The 21318-nt window shown below is 41.0% G+C and overlaps 2 protein-coding genes across 2 annotated transcripts in view; one reads left to right on the plus strand and one right to left on the minus strand.

Annotated features, from left to right (window-relative positions):
- The window catches only part of LOC126100174 (TBC1 domain family member 4), an 874659-nt gene extending 860916 nt beyond the window's left edge, over window positions 1-13743 (minus strand). The window contains exons 1-2 of the mRNA XM_049910723.1: window positions 13594-13743; window positions 12971-13255 (exon numbers count right to left, since the gene is read on the minus strand). Coding sequence (XP_049766680.1) covers window positions 12971-13102 — 132 coding nt within the window. The 5' untranslated portion in view covers window positions 13103-13255; window positions 13594-13743. The remainder of the gene's footprint in view (window positions 1-12970; window positions 13256-13593) is intronic.
- Window positions 13744-14479: 736 nt separating this feature from the next.
- Window positions 14480-15404, plus strand: LOC126100369 (proteasome subunit beta type-3-like). Its single transcript, XM_049910977.1, has 2 exons — window positions 14480-14599; window positions 14683-15404. The coding sequence occupies exon 2, from the start codon at window positions 14697-14699 to the stop codon at window positions 15312-15314; it is 618 nt and encodes a 205-aa protein (XP_049766934.1). The 5' UTR covers window positions 14480-14599; window positions 14683-14696; the 3' UTR covers window positions 15315-15404.
- The last annotated feature ends 5914 nt before the right edge of the window (window positions 15405-21318 follow it).

The raw sequence follows: 21318 nt of genomic DNA on the forward strand, positions 1-21318 counted from the left end.
GCCATGCTTGCGACTAGCGCCGACTATCGGCAAAATTAACGAACTACACTATGGCGGTATACAAAAAACTTTCAGCGTTTCTCTTCAAAATTACATATGTATTATATAAGTACAATGTTTGGTTCTTGTGCAATAAATAATTGAAAGTGTTCCCGGCCTTTACGTACACCTTGTATAAAGCAGGACAATGGCAATCATGAACAAGGAAAACACTGCATTATATCTGTAACAACACTTACCTAAATTGACAGTTCGTCAGAGAGGAACCCAACGGATTTCGCAGAGTGAGAAAGAAGTGGCAGATGAAATATTAGCGTTTCTTCAAGGTGAGTCAGTGGAATGTGTGGCGTTGTATACGCTCGATTGTGCGGACGACGTACTTGAGGAGTACAGTGACGACGATACGTGATTAACAAATGGAAGTGATATTGAGACAGGTGTTGAGCCATGTAGTTCATCATCCTTCTCGGACAGGAAGGCACAAATCCCGTCTTCAGTGAAACGTAATAAAGGACAATCTAAACAGTCCGTCAAATATCATCCGCAGCATGCTATATAACAGATCTGGAATAAGTCCGCACCACTATGACCGTGTAGACGATAACAGAAACTACAGACATTCAAGGGAGGAGAAGGCGCACTTGTTACAAAAGCTGGTGGTTGCGCGTTTCCATGATGTCCGATATAATTGACAGGATGTGCATGATAGTGACCTACTACGTTATGCGTATCAAATTGCGCGCGATGTAAATTATAGTGATTTCAACGGAGACAGTTTATGGTTGCGTAACTTCATACAGTGCTACAGTATTGGAAGACTTAAGATAACGAAATTTCAGACAATGCGTCAACTCTACGATGCACAGCGAACTGCGGAACAGGGTCGAAAATTTGTAGGCGAGATAAACTTATCACACCGTTTAAGAGGGAATTTCTTTTCAATTCCGACCAATTGGAATCTGAAGAGGAAATGCGTACGCAAGTAACTCTGGAAATTAGAGATACCAAGAAAGTTGTATCAAGATCAAGTAACATTAATGCCTCAACGCATTCGTAGATAACTACGTCGACTGTTAATCAGGATTGTAAATCGGTTGTAAAGTTATTTACTGTGCTGCGAGAAGTCTGAGGTGCTCTGCTCATTACGATTCTTTCTCGTGTGCGTTATCTTGCAAGGGCAGTAGGGAATATTTACGTCGCAGCATGCAAGAGTGGAAAAAAAAAAACCGCCAGGGTAGCCGAGAGCACTAATGCGCTGCTTCCTGGACTCCGGCAGGCGCGCCGGCCCCTGATCGAATTCGCCCGGCGGATTAGCGACGAGGGCCGGTATGCCGGCCAGCATGGATGTGGTTTTAGGCGGTTTTCCACATCCCGCTAGGTGAATACTGGGCTGGTCCCCAAGTCCCGCCTCAGTTACACGACTCACAGACATTTGAAAACGTTCGCTCTCCTTCCTGACTTACACTAGACGTAGACAGCTGGGGTACACGGATTCCGTCCTGCGGGGTATGGGGTGGCGGCAGCTAGGGCATCCAGCCACCTCTTTCCATTAACCGTGCCAAATCCGTTGTAACCATGCTGACCCTGCGCAAGCTGCGGGAAAAGGCGTAAGCGAAAGAAAGAAAGAATGCAAGAGTGGAAAAAAGAGCGAAAGATAACTACAACTTTTGTATGAGCACTGTTTTTGCCAGCAGCTGGTCAAAATAACTATTTTCTTTCATTCCTGGTTTGCGTACATATAAAAAAAAAATCCTACTCCTTTAAAGCAAAGTATCCTTTCTGAAAAGTGGGAGACATTTCAGTTCGTATCAAATGGAAACATTCGATAAATTCAACCCCTGGATGTTTGTTTTTCCCGTCCCTTCAAAAGATATCGCACTATCTACAGCTCCGACTTGAAGGTAGCCAGTTCCACGAGAAACTGTTTCGTGTTCGATTGCTTGCCATCATGATCCATCAGTTTTCAGCACCATTTAACCAATACGATGGTGTATGCAGTCTTTAGGAGTGGATACCTAGGTGAACGTCCTGCATTTATAACTCCCACGAATTTCGCCTTCCATCTTGACGGTACGAACGTTTGAGATCATTGTGGCGCCCCATTTTCCATTCAGTATTCATGGCGCAAGTTAGTAGTTTGTTTTGAACATTTGTTGGATGTTCACGACGTCCATTTTGTGGAGTGTAACACATACATCCCATGGAAGATTGATCTCTGCGTCTCCCGGACACTCACTTTGTCGGATGGCTCATTCGCAGTTAATATTTTCCCTGTCATATTAGTTAACACTTTCAAATGAGCCTTACTAAAGACTGAACTTGTGAGCTCCTGGGTAGAATTGCTCAAGAGGAAAACCGCATTGATACGATCCGCTCGGCAGAGCAAAATAGTCGTCACTGGCGAAAGCGGAACTTTGCTAACAACGCACAATGCTTTGAAGTTCTTTGCTACATTCCCCACATATTGAGCAGTTTGCGAGATGTCATGGCGTGAAGCCGCATGCAGTCAACTTCTTGTAGATATGTTTCGGCTGCGCTCCTTCCGGTTAAGTAAGTCGTTCTAATATCGCTGCAGTGATGGTGTTTATATTCGCCGTCTGCAATAAGCCGTCTGCGACCACAGATACTAACAATGAACGCGGAACTGTTGCATTTTGCAACATTCAGCTAAGAAATCTACACGTTCAACAGAGTTATTCATGGATGCAGCTGTATTGAGTTTCCTTCTATGTGAACCAATTGACGAGATAGCCACGGCTTTCGGGTTTATGCCGGCAGGAACTGTAATCATAATTAACCAGCTTTGTCCACAACTTCCTTAATAATGAAGTCTGAAAAAGTCACGTGGAGGTCAAGATTCCGATGTTATGGTAGATTATGGAATATCGACAGTAATGTAAAGTTCAGGTGGAGCAAATTTATTGCATTATAAATGTAAGTTAAGAAGTGGGATCAAAATTAAGGGCGAAAAACAGTCTATTGAGCACAGAACAGATTTAGAGTAAAATAAAATAACAAAACAAAATAAAAATAAAATTGGTCAAGCGCGATCAGAACCCGCGCACCGAGGGTTCAGTGCAAACTGAATTATGCAGAGAGAGACAGTTCATCCGTCCCGGGGCTCGAGAATCTCTATGATTTCTGCCTTTTCGATACTGGCAACATATCGGTCCGAAGAATTCCAAGACTGATCAAAATCTCTACAAAACTCCATGGGACTAGCCTGGACATACAAAGAGGCGCGTTCAGGGGAGATAAGTTTATGTAGATGCAGAGGGAAGATTTAATGAAAATGTTTTATTTGCTTACTAAAACAAGACAACTTATATTTTTATGTTTTCACGCAGTGACGTTTTCCTATTATGCTTCTGACGAATGATGAGTGCAATTTAAATTCTAATGGTACAAATATATTTTTCATGTGATATTATCACAACTTAAGAATTATCGGATTTTTCCCCTTACTTGTACTGTGACACCTTGCTTCTTCCAAATTTCATGATTCCAGGTCAACGGGATGTACGCTATAGGTTTTAATGAGCGAATTTGTGAATATCACAAATGTGATGTAAATACCCGTATCTTTTGACGGAGTTGAGAAGCTCAAGTGTTTTACACCACTAAGAGACCGTAGACCATAGTATTTGATAAATTTCAGTTTGATTCGCCTACCCATTTCTGAGAAACAGAGGCTTTTAACAGACGGACAAAAAAGCGACCCTATGATGTAACAGACTTATCTGTTATTTAAAACTACACTGTATCAGTAAGTTGTATCAGTACTTCTGTCTTTCAAAACATATAATTTTCAGTAACTCTGTACGGTATGCGTTGTGGCGGCTTCTTCACCTAATACTTCGATTGTACAATGAGTCAGTTTGCACTCAGAAGCGCCATCATGCAACGTAGTCCAGATACTTTGTATTTATGTTTGACAAATTCTGTTCCGTTATACGTAAGAATGTTTTGTAGATATTTTGTAACTATATTATGGAAAGGAAAGTTGCTACTCACCATATAGCGGAGATGATGATGATGATGATGATGATGATGATGGTTGGTTTGTGGGGCGCTAAACTGCGCGGTCATCAGCCCCAATCCTTACAAAGTCCAATTAAGAGACTTTCATGAATGATGATGATGAAATGATGAGGACAACACAAACACCCAGTCCCAGGGCAGAGCAAGTCTCCAAACCGGCCGGAAATCGAACCTGGGACCCCGTGATCCAGATGCAGCAACGCATATTGCGGAGACGCTGAGCCGCAGATTGTTGTTGTTGTCTTCAGTCCTGAGACTGGTTTCTTGCAGCTCTCCATGCTAACCTATCCTGTGAAAGCTTCTTCATCTCCCAGTACCTACTGCAACCTACATCCTTCTGAATCTGCTTAGTGTATTCATCTCTTGGTCTCCCTCTACGATTTTTACCCTCCACGCTGCCCTCCAATGCTAAATTTGTGATCCCCTGATGCCTCAGAACATGTCCTACTAACCGGTCCCTTCTTTTTGTCAAGTTGTGCAACATACTCCTCTTCTCCCCAAACCTATTCAACACCTCATTAGTTATGTGATCTACCCATCTAATCTTCAGCATTCTTCTGTAGCACCACATTTCGAAAGCTTCTATAGGAACAACAAAAAAACTGTTCTGGCAGCTGAAAAGAGGCTGCAGTCCTGTGTGTGTGTGTGTGTGTGTGTGTGTGTGTGTGTGTGTGTGTGTGCCTTTCCGAAGAAAGGCCTTGTTGGCCGAAAGATGAAATTGTGACAATCTTTTTGTTGTGCCTATGTGCCACTCACTCAGCATCTTCGCTATATAGTGAGTAGCAACTTTCCATAATATTGTTACATTCCATCCTGGATTTTCCAGTGTGTGATTTTTGTAGATATTTTGGTGAGTTCTTGTTCGATTTATTTGCGACATGCATTTCATCAATGTTTTTCACTGGTACTCTTTCATGTATTTCTCTTGTAAAGCTTATGAGAACGACGCAAGCCCGAAGCGCGTAAGGCAGTATAAAATTAATAAACATGGCGATCATGACTAATAGTTTTTTTAGCGCATTATAAATGGCCGCAATTTTTCACGAAGCATTCATGCGTTTTGCTGCTAAAAGTTCCGTTTTTCCCGATTGATGTATGGAAACCTAGACAGACTAAAGTAATGAGGAGTATCACAAAGGAGATTAGCGACAAGCTTATGTTAATTGGGGACCACGAAGTAGCCGAACTGAAGGAATTCTGCTGCCTTGGAAGTAAAACAACAACTGACGAAGCAATAAGAACATAAAAAGCAGAACAGCACAGACAAAGGGGACATTCCTGGAGAAATGAAGTGTATTAGTATTAAACATAGGTTTTAATTTGAAGAAGAATTTTTCCTGAGAAATGACGTTCCGAGCACATCCTCGTCGTCATTGTCGCCGCCGTCGGGGAAGACTTTAAGCACAAATGGATGCCGGTTGTCCGCAATATCGTTCTCACAGTCCACAGCTGTCAGCGTTTACTTCCATTATTACCACCGGTCCCGTGGAAGTAAAAGGCGTTATGTCCCCTATAATATCGTACAGGGTTGGCGAGAAATGCCCGTACTCCTGTAACCGCTCTTTAGGATCAAATGTTATTATGCAGGTTTGAAGCTATGTTACTTCTTAGCAATTGTTGGACTCAATTGCTGGGATACATGTTTACGTGTGCGATATAATAGAGAATTGTGAAGGTGGTTCGATGAACCCTCTGCCATGCACTTAAATGTGATTTGCAGAGTATCGATGTAGATGGATTCCTGTTTACGTATTTTCGCTGCCACGGCCGATGTGACAAGTCATAGTTACAGTATTGAGAAGCGCTTAGTGCTAAGTACGTGGGTGCACGAACGACAACATACAGGGCAGACAAAGAGAGATTATGGGAGTATTCCAGGAAAGAAGACATTTCTCGTTAGGGAAAGACGTGCTTCGTGCTTTTGGTAGTGTTGAAGACCTGAAGATGGCACGAGAAGGTGTGGCGGAATATCTGCTTCGACTGAACAGTCTCCTATGAAGTCGACGCGTAAACGTACTTCGGAACTGGGTATACAGAGAACAATAGTTCGAAATCACATGAAAAAAAGGCTAAGGTCAGGCCTTTACGACCAACGTTCATTAAAGAGTTGCGGGAAACAGACTCGAATGAGCGCGTTTCATCATGGCGTGCTTTGCTAACTCGGTTTCAAAACGCATTGAAGGTGCCAAGGTTGCGTTTTCAGATCAATGTGCCATTAATCGCAGCTCACGCGCTAGAAATATTGTCGTTTGGGCCAAAGAGAAGTCTCATTACGCGGAGGAGCTAGAAAGGAACCCGCCTCACGTAATTATATGGGCAGCGATGACATATCTTGGACCGTACTTTTTTCAAGGGACTGTGAATGACGCAAATTATTTAGACGTGTTACAGACGTGGTTCCCAGCTTGAGGAGACGGGCCTAGCAGAACGCGTATGATTGCAGCAAGGCGGAGCGCTGCGTTACTTGAAGTGCACGAGCTCATATATAAACATTTTTCAGGACGGTCGATAAATCGTGGTTCATCAGAAGGAAGAACTGCGCAATGCTGTTGAGCATGCATTTCGCACTGCAACGCTGGACATGCTCAAAAATATTTCAAGAAGAACATGGAGGCGTAGGGAAAAGTGCTTACAGAGAACATACCAATTTATTGGACGCTTAATACTTAAGTAAGCACTTATGCTAAAACAAATCCAGTCAATTAGCATTCGATACTAGAGGGTACGCGGACTTTCCGCCTACCCTTTGCTGCCCCCACCGACCTGCGTCCGTTACACGGTGCATGCATCCAGCAGCCGGTCACCATGATGACATACCTGAACTCTACCAGTGTTATTCATCCAGCGAGGCGACACGTTTTCATTCACTCACGGTCCAACCTCTGAACTCGTGCCCAATGCAACTTCTGCAGGAATTAAACCACGGGGAACGGAGGAGAGGGAGCAGAACTTTAATATTTCCATCTATGATTCGAGACGTGTCATTGCACATGGCTAACACAAGAAACATCACAGATAATTGATTGCTATCTATGGTGTATGAGAATTCTGTAATGAATAAAGACGCTGTATTCAATATTCGAGGAGGAATGGGGTTTGTGACCATAGGCGTGAAACAAAAGAAATTTATTCTACATTTTCAGATCACTATTCCATTCGCGACCATGCCACAGCTTGTGTATCCAGTTTTATATACAAAGTTCTCGTGTAAGTCTTACAACGCTTTCTGAATATTTATTTTGCAATCCCAAATTTTCCTTTGTCTTTCCTTTTCATGCCTTTTATGAAAATATTAATGAACACGACAGACTGAGCGTTATTTCGGTTTATTTGCAGTGTAAGTAACAAGTACTGGACTCCACGACCCTCCGATTACCGTTCTGTTTTCTTTTCGTTGCGCCGGCTACTGCCTGCAAACTACACTGACGTGAATTGCGTCATGCCTCGTCCCCACCGGCGCTAAAAATGCTGCCTTTTCTGAACGATTGGCCATCTGCAGCTCCTACTTCTGTCACTTCCATTTCTGGTTGAGCCCCTCACGTACCACAAATCTGGGTGAAATCTGTGATGACGAATAGGTGCGATCCCCTTGTTAAGTGCATCGTGTGCGAAAAGCTCTAGTCGAGTGAAATGATCGACTTTTTCAAAATTCGTGTTACCTGCTGCGAAGAACACAGTGTTTCAACAAGTTGTGGTGTGTGTATATCTTTTACAGATTAAGGTACGTAGCATAGGGCAGTAATAGCGTGAAACAATTTCTCTGCGTTCACTGAAGATAGGAGTGACCTGTAATTTTTCTTTTCACAGCTGTGGGAAACTGTCGATCCTCTACAGTCGAGGGATTTGCGGTATACTGCAGCGTAGCAAAAAATCACCTGAAAATTCTGTATGCGATCTGACAGGGATTTTGTCTAGGTCTGGAACTCTTGAGATTTGTCAACTGCAGCTCCCTTTCAACACCGTAAATACTGGTCGCTATAACAACACGAACCTTCCTGGCCGATTAAAACTGTGGCGGACCAGGACTCGGATCTGGGAAGTTTCAAATCAGCCCACACTTCTCTGCACCGTGACAGCTTGTCAGTGACACTCATCTTGGCAATAACGGGACAATTTAATGTGTTTACGTTCCTTTGAGAAGAACTATTTGAAATCTACGATACTGCATTGGCTGGGTCGTTAAAAAGTAAGATGCAATGCTCCTTCGGACTTGCATGCATGAAAGAAGGATCCTTTATTGTATGATTATATGATAGTGGAACACACACTGGTAGCAGGTACTTCTGTAAAATATCTGGGAGTATGCGTGCGGAACGATTTGAAGTGGAATGATCATATAAAATAAATTGTTGGTAAGGGGAGTGCCAGGTTGAGATTCATTGGGAGAGTCCTTAGAAAATTTAGTCCATCAACAAAGGAGGTGGCTTACAAAACACTCGTTCGACCTATACTTGAGTATTGCTCATCAGTGTGGGATCCGTACCAGATCGGGTTGACGGAGGAGATAGAGAAGATCCAAAGAAGAGCGACGCGTTTCGTCACAGGGTTATTTGGTACGCGTGATAGCGTTACGGAGATGTTTAGCAAACTCAAGTGGCAGACTCTGCAAGAGAGGCGCTCTGCATCGCGGTGTAGCTTGCTGTCCAGGTTTCAAGAGGGTGCGTTTCTGGATGAGGTATCTAATATATTGCTTCCCCCTACTTACACCTCCCGAGGAGATCATGAATGTAAAATTAGAGAGATTCCAGCGCGCACGGAGGCTTTCCGGCAGTCGTTCTTCCCGCGAACCATACGCGACTGGAACAGGAAAGTGAGGCAATGACAGCGGCACGTAAAGTGCCCTCCGCCACACACCGTTGGGTGGCTGCGGAGTGTAAATGTAGATCTAGATATGCAGGCCCTGTGGTGACCACAGTCGTTATGAACTACATGATGTGTATTGGCTGTTGCAAGCGTGTGTTAAGAACACAGGCACTGCAATATCGTATTTACATGGCGACGCCAGCCACCGACCTCCTACGGGAATATGCGTAGAGTACGAATGCAGGTTGTGATATGGACGACGACATATGGAATTTTTGGTCTAGCCGTGAGTCGTGCACCGATAACCAAACCTGTTAAGACGATCGCTTGCTTCAAGCTGGAAATCCGGGTGCTAATCCCTGACAGGCACAGATTTTTATTGGCATTCAATTATACAGCTGCTGGTTCTCCGTAATCGCAGCTGGGAATACATTCCATGGATTTGAAATCTGTCGCGCTTGCGGCTTGCGCTTTGCGATTGTGCATTTCGCTTTTAGTGCCAGCGCAAGTTCTTGGAGGGATTTGTTGCTCCTGGTGGCCTCAATGCAATTAATTAATAATATTTTTGCCCAAAGGTCGTTTGTTTATAGACGGCTGGTACTATGTTACTTCGGTAGTTCAAAGAGCCAACTAGCTACAACAGTTAAGAAAGTATGCTGTGATTTATCTGTAGAGTTTTGAGTAAATGTGACTTCTTTCAGGGGTGATGCGTTAGTTTTCGTACTCCATTCTTGTCTAACTTGACCGACGGTCTACCCTTTATGATCTGTGTCTGTGTATAAATTGAAACCGATTTGTTTCGTTTGTGTCAACTTGTTCGGTCTCTTCCAGATGACAACTTAATACTGACTCCAACGGTAAAATTACTGGCATGTCTGTGCGACCATAATCACTTCAGTATGGTGTTCTGTTTTTTCAACAAAATTCCAGAACCCCCAAGAGAGGTACTGTGCCTCACGGTGATGTTTACTATTAAAATCCCGAAAACACACAGTCCAAGGACAGTCAGGTAATGACTTCTTCCGCCCATGAAGATATCGTAATCTTACCTAGACGACAAAACTGGGAAATTTGAGCTCACACGGAGTTTGTGGACAGTAATTTATTCGCGAACGGAACAGGCAAAGGGGTATCAGGGGTACAGAAACTGCCCTCCGCCACACATCGACAGACGATTTGCAGAATATAGATGTAGACTTATGGTACCCTCTACATCTATACTCCGGTGTGTGGTCTACCACAATCACTTCCCATTTCCTGTTCCAATCACGTGTGGTTCGCGGGAAGAACGCTTACAGGTAAGCCTCCGTGTGGGCTTTAATCTCTGATTTTATCTTCATGTTTTTTTTTTTTTTTTTGGGAGATATGCGAAGGAGGAAGCAATATTTTTGTTGACTCTTCTGGAAACGAAGCCTCCCTGAACTTTTTAAGTCGTGCAGAACGCCTCTCCTGCTGCGCCTACTACTGAAGACAATAGTTGCTTATCTCTGACGTTTTCGTGCTTTCTAAACGAAACCGTAACAAAACGCGCCGCTCTTCTTTGGATCTTTTCATGTTCTTCAATCTTACCTCAGATGGATCCCACACTGACGAGCAATATTTAAGTACTGATCGGACGAGGGTTTTGCAATTCCTTCCTGGACTATTTCCTGTGAGTTTTTTTTCCGATGAATCCCAGTGGCATCTGTCTTACCTGCAATTAGTTTTATGTGGTCGTTTCATTTTATATCGCTTCATAAGGTTACTTCATATTTTATCGAAGTAACTATTTTCAGTAACTGATCTGCAGTCTTATAATATTACAATAATAAGATTTTTTGTCCATCTATGCGCAGTACGTTACATTTGTTTATGTTGAGGGTCAATTTCCACTCACTGCACCAAGCGACCATTTACCAAGCTTTTTTCCTATTCGCAATATATTGCTTATTCAATAATTCGGGTAGAATTCGCTAATTTCGTAAATTTAGCAAGTGCAATACTCTTACTGGAGAATGTGTGCTTCCATTGATACTCAACTCTAGTGGTCACGTATGTTAGACAGGATCAGTTTTTTAGGGAGGTGCACATTGTTTAACGTGGAACTGATACCTAATACCAAAATGTTTGCATAAATTTTGTGTAGAGTATTTGTTGTTTAGTCGCCGTGCAAATGTCTAGATAAGAGATATTGACTAATAACACTATTTTACCACTACGTACCATCACTGTCAAATTACAGAAAACAAATACAGCTGAATGTGTCAACAGTTACAACAATTTCCAATCAGTATGTCAAAGAATACTTTCGAGTGAACGGACGAACAATGTGTCAAAGTTTTCATTGTTAATTTTAGTGTTTTTATACGCTTCTCAAACTAAATGCCATTTCTTTCCAGACTGTTTTGCAATACAACCTTACACGTATACAACGAAAAATAGCCTGCAATTTGCTCTTCATAAATTGAGTAAGATCTGCTCGGACAACAATCTACCGATCTCAAAACATTACTAAAGTAATGCAATTCAAGAACAAACTTCGTAGATTACAAGCTATTAGCTAAACAACTAAATGAAATCTGAAAACAAAAGCGTGACTGACTATGATTATGGCTGTACCAGTACCTATTTTATGAAAGGTAAACTTAATGCCAAAAAGAACGAAAGCCAGATAGAGACGAGATCCCTTATATCAAAGGATATTCATTATCCTAGTAAGAAACGATTTAGTCAGGAAAGCTTGTAGAGATTAGTATCATTGTACCGATGATAAAATCAAAAACCACGGAAAGAAAGAGCATGGGAAATAGAATGGCAAAAATAGTTTGTAACTACAAGGCAGTGTGTCGAAGGATTATTAGGAAACCTGGAAACATATGGGAATGGTGTTAGTTTGAACATAAGATTCTTTCAATAGGGGAAAAGAGGAATACGAAGAAACAGCAATGCATCGCCGCTGTGTACAATGATTCGCAATTGTATTGACGAACAGCCTGTATTTCTTCATTTCTTACTATCTTTAATCGTTGCTACTAGAACAAGACTTCGGCGCCAATGACGGGATGCTCCGAAAAAAAAAAAAAAAAAAAAAAATTAATTTCGGAATGAATGAGACGGGGTTATATACTTCTGGCACGTAGTACGCCGACGGAACCACCTCAGATTTCGGAGAGATCTTTAAGCTCGCCGTCATTGTGCATACCAAGCAATCCTGTCGCCTCTGGGTGCTCAACAAGCAACTGTGGGAGTTCGACCTTGCGTAACCCAGGGTCACAACAGCTCCAGCCGCCGCGCTACAGCTGACTGTGCACCGGTCCGCTGCCGACATTAATACCCATCGAAAACGGAAAGATCAAACGCATGTTTAAAAAAAAAAAAAAAAAGCAAACATCAATAAAAATGTCATCAACACTACCAGAAAAACGCGTGGTGACTAGCGACCAATGGAATTTCGTCAGTGTGGCATAAATTGAAAATCATTCAAAACATAAATCGAGCTATCCATTGCTAGAGCAAGAATTCAATGTCAAGTTAATCATTTGCGTGCCAAACGAACAATTAAAGAACTAAATTATCACAGCAAGCCGTAGATTTGTGTTCGCTCCATCGCGTAAGTCCTCCAGTTTGAAAGCATGGACACATTGTTAACACTGATTACTGATACATAGCTGTGTTCATGAAAGAAATAATAAAATAAAAAATTCTAGATAATTCGTACACGTATTTCCGGACTGTGATGTGATACCCTTAAAAATCATGAAACACTTAGCTAACACAAACGATGATGCGCCGTAGTGCCACCTTTCCCGTATCTTAATCACAGAATTTCATTGCAAAGCGACGACAAACTGCTGGCAGTTTATTTTGGTTTTCAACCTTGACAAGAATAATTTTATTAAGAAAAAGAAATATATTCGAGAACCATCTTCGGGATTTTCGGCAAACACTTAGATATAAGATGGGCTATATGATGACAGTGTTTTTCTTCCATCGACATGTGCGTTCGCACCGAGTAAACATCCATTTCATATTTAAGAAAATAAAACCGATTGCCACTGAGTACATGTTAAGATTTTTCCATGTTATTATATGTAATCCACAGAAAATATCAAAAGCTCCCTCCCTGGCCAGTAGAACTGTATCTTACCTTTTCGGAGAAACCGCGTTTCTTGATTTCTGCAATAACCCATCGCACCATAGGTCTTGAAAATCGTTTGTCTATTTGAGTGCTTCCTAAATATTCCACTACGTACAACTTCGTATCAATTTCTCCTGCCATTTTGCATTCACGATACGTGTGAGAATTACAGTATAAACACACAACGGAGTCGGCAATAAAATTCACTTCACAAACACAATTCACTCCACTTCTTGCAGATATAGAAAATTAATCTTCTCTTAATTCTTTCGTCCGTCTCGAAGTTTTCATTATCTGCAAAGAGATATACACCATTATCACAAATATATTGTTTAACAATATTTAAGGAAATAGGGAAAAAAATTTTACTTATTCAAAAACTAATCCTTGCGCCATGCAAAAAATTTGTTGTTTCTTGTGACTATACACCTGTAATTACAGACAAGGTAATAAGAAACGAGATTAATTTAACAGTTCAAAGACGTATAGCACTGATATAAAACTGTAAGAAAGATTATACGTTTGTTTACAGTAGCCTCAAACACCACGTTGTTTACAACCACGCCAACAGCTGAGCAAGCTACTTGTCGGAGCAAACCTGTGACTCAAAAAGAACAGTAAGAAAGCTTTACCTGCATGTCTAAGACGCTTCAGCACTGCAGAATGCCTGCATTATGTCAGTCTTTCGCTTTGCGTTATCTTATGCTCACGTATATTTCACTGGACATACGTTTTCTTTACTTACAGCACTTTCCCATTTCAAACTGACACTCTCGTGGCCGAAACAAAGTAGTTTTATATGGCAACAGAGAGAAGGCGGTGCCACCTAGCGGCCACTCACAGAAACAAGCTAGGCAGTAAACGCGCGACTCTGTTCTTGAAAAGTCCGCGTCACATACAAAATATATCACTGGACCACAGAACTATATCTTTGTTTTCGCAAACGACGATTATCCATTGCAATTATCCATGCTCCAGCTACTGATTATCGAGTCGAAAAGCGGAGATGGAAATATTATAGTCCAGACTTTCTTCGTGTGCCCGATACGATACGTAAGACTAAATTTGTCATATGATAGTTTTACTATAGTAGCTTGATAGTGATCTACCAGTAAAATAAACTGTTTACGAAACCTACAGAGAGTGACTGATTTTTTAATGTGTGTTGAAGGACAAAGGAAAGAATTAGCAGTGATCGCTGTTGTTACCAATGATTCAATTGTATTTTTATTTTAAATTTAGTTTAGAAAGTTTAACGATTAAATTTCTTGCAGGAAATATAAAGTTATTATAAACTGTGTTCAGTTCTCTTCACCCGAAAATAAACAGAGGATATACGTGAGAATTTTCGGAGCAGATTTCCTGTCGTTAGTTAAACTGATTATTGTTCTGAACGTATATTTACGTAACTGTTGTACATCTGAGGGATAAATTCGCAACATGGATGCGAGGTATATGAAATTAATTAAAAAAAAATGATCCGTCATTGCAATTTAATGGCTGTCAAACTGGAGTCTCTGCTACGTATGATCTTTGCAACATCGAATATGTATACACTCTGGATGAAACTGCAGCATTACGAGTGAATATATACAAGTTGTTTGTTTCTCGTGTTGGAGCCTGTTTGTGTCATTTGAGGTCGGTAAATGAGACATTTTTGTAAAATAACGTTGTATTTTGATTGTGTAGTGTCCTATTAATTGTGTCGTTCTTTATTACAGTCAGTTCTGCCGAAATGTCTGTACTTGCCTATAACGGTGGGGCGATTATCGCAATGAAAGGTAAAGACTGTGTAGCTATAGCATCTGATAAAAGATTTGGAATTCAAGCTCAGACAGTGTCAACCGACTTCAAGAAGATATTTGAAATGGGACCACATTTATATATGGCTTTGCCAGGTTTAGCTTCCGACACGCAAACCGTGCATCAGAAGCTGAAGTTTCGCCTTAACCTCTACGAGCTGAAAGAAAACAGGAATATCCACCCTAAAACATTTGCAGCAATGGTTTCGAATTTACTCTATGAGAAAAGATTTGGACCTTTCTTTGTCGAACCGGTAATTGCGGGTTTAGATCCTAAAACGTTTGAGCCATTTGTTTGTAACATGGACCTCATAGGTTGCCAAAATATCCCAGAAGATTTTGTAGTCGGTGGAACTTGTACTGAACAACTCTATGGAATGTGTGAAGCTCTGTGGCGACCAGACCTAGGTCCGGATGAGCTCTTCGAAGCCATATCGCAAGCACTGTTGAATGCTGTTGACAGAGATGCAATTTCCGGATGGGGAGCAGTTGTGTACATCATTGAAAAAAACAAAGTCACCGTGAAGCAGCTGAAGACGAGAATGGACTAAGTGGAGACCCAGTGCAACTAATGTGTGTTTGTTGGAGATTGGTGCATTACATTGTTTATAAAGAAACAAATAAAGCTGTGTTTCCTTAAATTCATGTGTTTTGTAAATTTGGCCTTGGCAATAGATATGTTTTCTTCTTTTCTCTCCACGGTTTAAGAACTGACACTAGTGTCTAGAACAGTGCCATAATGCCTCCCCCTTTTCACTCTCTTGCTACTCCACCTTTTCATAGTCTTTTGTTGTGTTAAGGTTTATTTACTTATTAATACAGTATAAGTAGTAGCTCCAACATATATATACACAGAGCATGTAACGAGAATCAACATAATTAATGGACATATGATGCCAGAGAGAGAGAGAGAGAGAGAGAGAGTGTGTGTGTGTGTGTGTGTGTGTGTGTGTGTGTGTGTGTGTGTGTGTGTGTGTGTGTGTGTGTGTCTCTGTGTGTGTGTGTGTGTTTGGTGGGGTACTTAATATTGTAGACGTGTGGAACCTGAATTATGATGTAAAGTAGGTATTAGTTGCTTTCTGAAAGGCTGTTGTAAGCAACACGAATTGTTCTGTGAGTTTTGGAGGTGCAAACGCAGAGAGTTGAGTAGCAAACGCACAGTTTTACATGATTCTCTTATGTATGTTTTAGGTTCACAGAAAAGATGATTCCATTTTTGAATTCGTATTATATTGACCAACATGGTCAGCTTCAGCAAAACTGTATCTCAAAGGGTAGTGTTTAAGTGTGGTCACTACATGTACTTCAGTTATTGTGTTGGAAGGTGTTTTTGACCAAGGTCAGATCCCAGTGCTCCCTGTTCCCTTTTATCCATGGTTGCTTTTTCCTGCATGCCTCCAATGTGCATCCCCTCAGTTTTCTAAACGAGGTGTCTAACTTACTGATTTGAGTACTGCTCACAGGTTTTGATAAAAAGGAAACTTCCATCACTGTTACACAGTTTGCTATAATTCTTATTGGAAGTTCCTAATTATGATATCCTTGTAACTTGAATTCCAGACGACAGATTTTCTTGCAGCTTATTTCTTGATTGTGCTCCAAGGAGCACATTACGACAGTCAGTTTGCTTGGCTATTACATTTAGGTTTCCTTGCACATATCTTACACTGTTATGATTGTCTGTCTCACTAGTGTGATTCATTGGCGTGATGTATCCCTAGGTTTAGATGACAACATTGTATTCAGCCATAGAAAACAGCTCATTTGTTTTTGTTTATAGAAATGAAATGGATTGGATGCTGTCCCACAAGAGTCTGGTGATTTTTCTACAGATGGAACCATTAGAGATCTGGAAGAAGTCATTTCCGTTTTTTTCTTTCTTGGTCTTGATGTCTCTTTAAAAGGCAACTAGGTTTTTGGCCACAATGCCTACTTGTTTCTTTTGTTTGTGTATGAATACCCAGTTTCATGTCTGTTGGTTTCATCAGTCACAACCAAACTATCAACTTCCAGTGCAACCTAGACATCAGGCTAAGCTAAAGACCAATCTGTCTCCACAAAACTGTAACAGGTGCACCCCAAAATTGAACATCACAGCAATCATTAACATTACACCATTTGTCGAAGCCTCATTATCAAATATTCCTATTGACATGAACCCTCTCCACATTAATTTATTTCAATTTCAAATTGTTAAGAGGAATGTTGAAAAGGTACATATTAGGAGTAAGATCTACTTAGAAAAGTGAGGAGTTATGTGTTATGAAGCACTTAATTTGTTTTCTGACTTTCTCAAGTTAATATTAGATATGATGTGAAACATCATTTTTGTGTGGCTTGAGACCAGTTACAACCAGACTGTCAACTTCCAGTGCAACCTAGACCTCAAGCTAAGCTACAGATTTCTGTGATGAGTTTGAGCAGACTAAACAATCCAGTCCTCTCTCTGTCTTTCTCTATCACATATATGATGGTACATCTAACTGAAGAGAACTGAGTGAGTGTCATTCTCTGTGCGGACAAGAAGTTCAGCTCATGAAAATGGAAGGAGGTTAATATTTATGTATCCTGGATGGTGGGTATGATGTGCTAGTGTAAAATCTGTTGTATTTTCATTGTGTGCTGTAGCTTGTCAGAGCTGTTTCTTATTAATGTGTGTTAATTTTGTAACAATCCCTGTATAGTGATCTCCAATTAATCCTTTACTGTGTAGTATATATTAATTTAACAGCCATATATATCTTTTAGTTTTCCCTCTAATATCCTTAGGCAATTTACTGTGCAATTTTTTTCCGGAGAGAAGATAGTGTTTCATATTTTTTATTCATTTTTACCCCTGTAAAAATAACTTGGGTTTGGTCTGTACATCCACATCTGTACTGTACAAACCACTGTGAAGTGCAGACGAAATGGTATGTCCCATTGTGCCATTTATTACGGTTCCATTCACATTGAAATGTGGGAAAAACAATTGTTTAAATGCGTCCGTGCATGCAGTAACTTATTTTACCCTCACAATCCCTGTGGAAGCAGTATGTAGGGGGTTGTAGTATATTCAGATTCATCTTTTGAAGCCTGTTATTCAAACTTCAACGGTAGACTTTTTCGGGATAGTTTTCTTCGGGTCGACCAAAGCGTCCGATCCCACCTGTCGGCTTTGACTCGTGACGTAAGGCTGTTGTGATGTGTGATGTCATGACGGCGTGGAGTTTGGATTGTGAGTGTGGTGTGTTTGTTGGTGTCATTGTGTTGCGGTTCGTGGTGCCCTCTGGTGGTGTGTTTAGGGGTTTTGTGTTGTGTGGTGTAATGAGTTCAGTTCGGTCTTACTGATTATAGTGGCTGGTTCGTGTTTTGGCTGTGTTTCGAGCGGAATTGGTTTCATTGAGTTAACGATTTAGTGGTTTTGTGTGAAAGTTATTGTAGTGCTGTTCGCTGTATGTCGTGTGTTAATTTGAGTAAATTAGTTTGTTGCTGTTTTTGTTGGGTATGGATATGAAGGATAAAATCAGTAGTATTTGCTTGAATGCAACAATGGGTGCGACTCTGTTGGAGCTCATTAAATTTTTACAGTTGTTTGGTTTGATAACAGAGGTGGTCAAGTGCTCTGTTTGTGGGCATGAAATAAGATTGGCCAAAGTCCCAGTGTCTCGGACCAGGATGGCCAGTGGCGCTCGATACGTCGCAGTTCCTGGTTTGAGAAGTCTAGGTTGGGCATGTGTGAGATTATATTGATGACGTATTACTTTTGTTATAGATCCTCACATAGTTTTTGCGCGCATGGTACTGGTGTGAGTGAGAGGAGTGTGCTTGACTGGTTTTCGTTTTGTCATGGAGTATGTTCAGAGTTTATTAAGTACAGGGGTAAGTTGGGTGGGCCTGGGGTTGTGGTGGAGGTGGACGAGTCGCAGTTTGAGAAAAGGAAGTATGGCAGGTGTAATATGTGGTTGGTCTCTGGGTGTGGAGGGCTGGGTGTTCGGAATGTGTTTCCAGGGTTGGGGGGGGGGGGGGGCATTCTAAGGCGGAATTAGTGGGGTTAATTGAGGAGTTCATAGAACTGGGTTCCACTGTAGATTCAGATGCTTTTTCCTCTTATAGGGGGTTGGGTGAGAGAGGGGGTACAATCATTTAGTTGTTAACCATAGTTTAGAGTTTAAAAATTATTAGACGGGGGGCTTGTACGAATATTATAGAGGGGGTGTGGGGGGCCGTTAAGTCAGTTCTTGGGAGGAGGAAGAGGCGCTCTTCCAACCTTCATTCACATTTAGATGAGTACTGTTGGCGGAAGAGCGTCCCTGAGGGCGATTTTTTTTTTTTAGGACTATTAGTAAGATGTACAGGCTGAAGGTGGTTGGTTAGGGTGGGTGAGTGAATGAATGGCTGCGGCTGGGGGGGGGGGGGGTGTTGGTATGTGATTTAGTTGTGGAGGATCTATTTTGTTGCAGTTTTTGTTGAGTTGTAGTGTGTGATTGAAATTTTTTTATTTTGCGTTTGGTTTTTGTTTATGGGTATTTTATTTTGTGGGGAGGGGGGTTGGGGTGTGGGTGGGTTGGGTCTTGTCTTTCTTTTGGTTGTGTATTTTTTCGTTGGTTTGTGATTTATTTGTGCGTGTGCGCGCGCGCGGTTGTGGTGGCTGACCCAGGTTGCAGCGCCGGAGCTTTGTTGTTGTAAGATTTTATTTTTCTTGTTCTTAGTGTATTTGTTGTGTGTTGGTCAAGGGAAGTGTTCCATTACAGTGTGTGGTTGTGGCTGTGGATGTTCGTATCGAGAGTTGCTGTTGAGCTATACAGGTCAAGGGAAGTGTTAGATTCCAATTTGTGGTTGTGGCTGTGCGTGGTCCGGTATCGGTACTGCTGTTCAGCTATATAGGTTAAGGGAAGTGTTAGATTCCAATTTGTGGGATCGGGAGCTGCTGTTGAGCTATATAGGTCAAGGGAAGTGTCCAATTCTAGAGGATATTGTGTTTAGTGGAATTTGGGGCGTCTTGTGTTGTCGTTTTTTTTTTTTTTTTTTTTCGTCATTTTGTGTGGTTTGGTATGGGGGTGTGTGTCTAAATTTGTTTATATTTACTATGTCCCCACTCAAACTCCCAATTTCCCTTGTTTGTCCCATTGGTGTCGTTAGGTTTTTTGTGGAATGTGTGTGTGTGTGTGTGTGTGTGTGTGTGTGTGTGTGTGTGTGTGTGTGTGTGTGTGTGTGTGTGTTATCATGTTTACGTAATGACGTCATAGGCGCCATATTGGAGTTGTGGTGTATGGTCGTTTGCTCCATATTTGTGACGTCATGGGTCAAAGCAGAGGGGTGGAATCGGACACTGCCGGTTCAGTGCTGGTAAACCTCAATGACACTCTCCTAAGAATCAGCCAAACCTGTGACCATTTGTGTCACCCTTCTCTGTATTCGTTCAATATCCCCTACTAATCTTCTTTTGTAGGAGTCCCCCACACCTGAGCGAGATTCTAGGATGCATCATATGAATGATTTGTAAGCAACTTCCTTTATAGAATGATTGCATTTCCCTAGTATTCTACCAATAAACTAAAGTGTGAGATGTGCTTTACCCACGAATGAGCATAGGTAATGTCTTTTCGAAGTGTTACACCCAAGTATTTGTATTACTACAGATTCCATCTGTGACTCACTAATGTTATATTCAGAGGGTACAAGGTTTTTTTCATTTTTAGAAGTGCACAATTTTATGTTTTGAACATATAAAGCAAGTTGCTAATCACACAGTAGGTAGTTACTTGGCTGTTACAACCAAGTATTGTCAAAAATTAAAGTATAATAAATTTTCATTAAAATGGTCTACTGCACTTGTTAAGAAACTCATGGATGGAAAAGGAGTTGGCCACCAAAAATTCTTTTAAATTATGTTTAAATTGTGGCTTGTCTGAACCTAAACTCTTAATGGTTGCTGGTAACGTATTGAAAATATGCGTTGCCGAATACTGGACTCCTTTCTGAGCAAGAGTAAGTGATTTAAAATCTTTATGTATATTGTTCTTATTCCTAGTATTGATACTGTTAGTTGGAAAAAGAGATGTATTATTTACAACAAACTTCATTAAGGAAAAAATATACTGAGAAGCTGTGGTTAATATGCCCAATTTTTTGAATAGGTTTCGACATGATGTTCTTGGATTTACACTACTAATTACTCTTATTATACGCTTCTGTACTCTAAAAATTTTTCTCTGTTTGTGGAGTTACCCCAAAATATGATACCATATGACATAATGGAGTGAAAATAAGCAAAATATGCCAGTTTTTTTATATTTATATCTATGTCTGACATCATTCGCATTGCAGACACAGACTTGTTTAGGCGCTTTAGCAGTTCGTTAGTATGTTGCTCCCAACTGAATTTATTATCAAGTTGTAATGTTAAGAATTTTACACTCTCAGCTTCTCCTATTTCCATGTCATCATATTTTACACACACCAGAAGGAAATCTCTTGGAAGTTCTGAACTACATATAGTGGGTCTTTTCACTTGGCTATGAACTACTTATTAATGTCAGTAAAATTTTGATTTGCTGCCCTTTCTAAATTTAT

Source organism: Schistocerca cancellata, chromosome 9, assembly GCF_023864275.1.
Source record: "Schistocerca cancellata isolate TAMUIC-IGC-003103 chromosome 9, iqSchCanc2.1, whole genome shotgun sequence".
Taxonomy (NCBI): domain Eukaryota; kingdom Metazoa; phylum Arthropoda; class Insecta; order Orthoptera; family Acrididae; genus Schistocerca; species Schistocerca cancellata.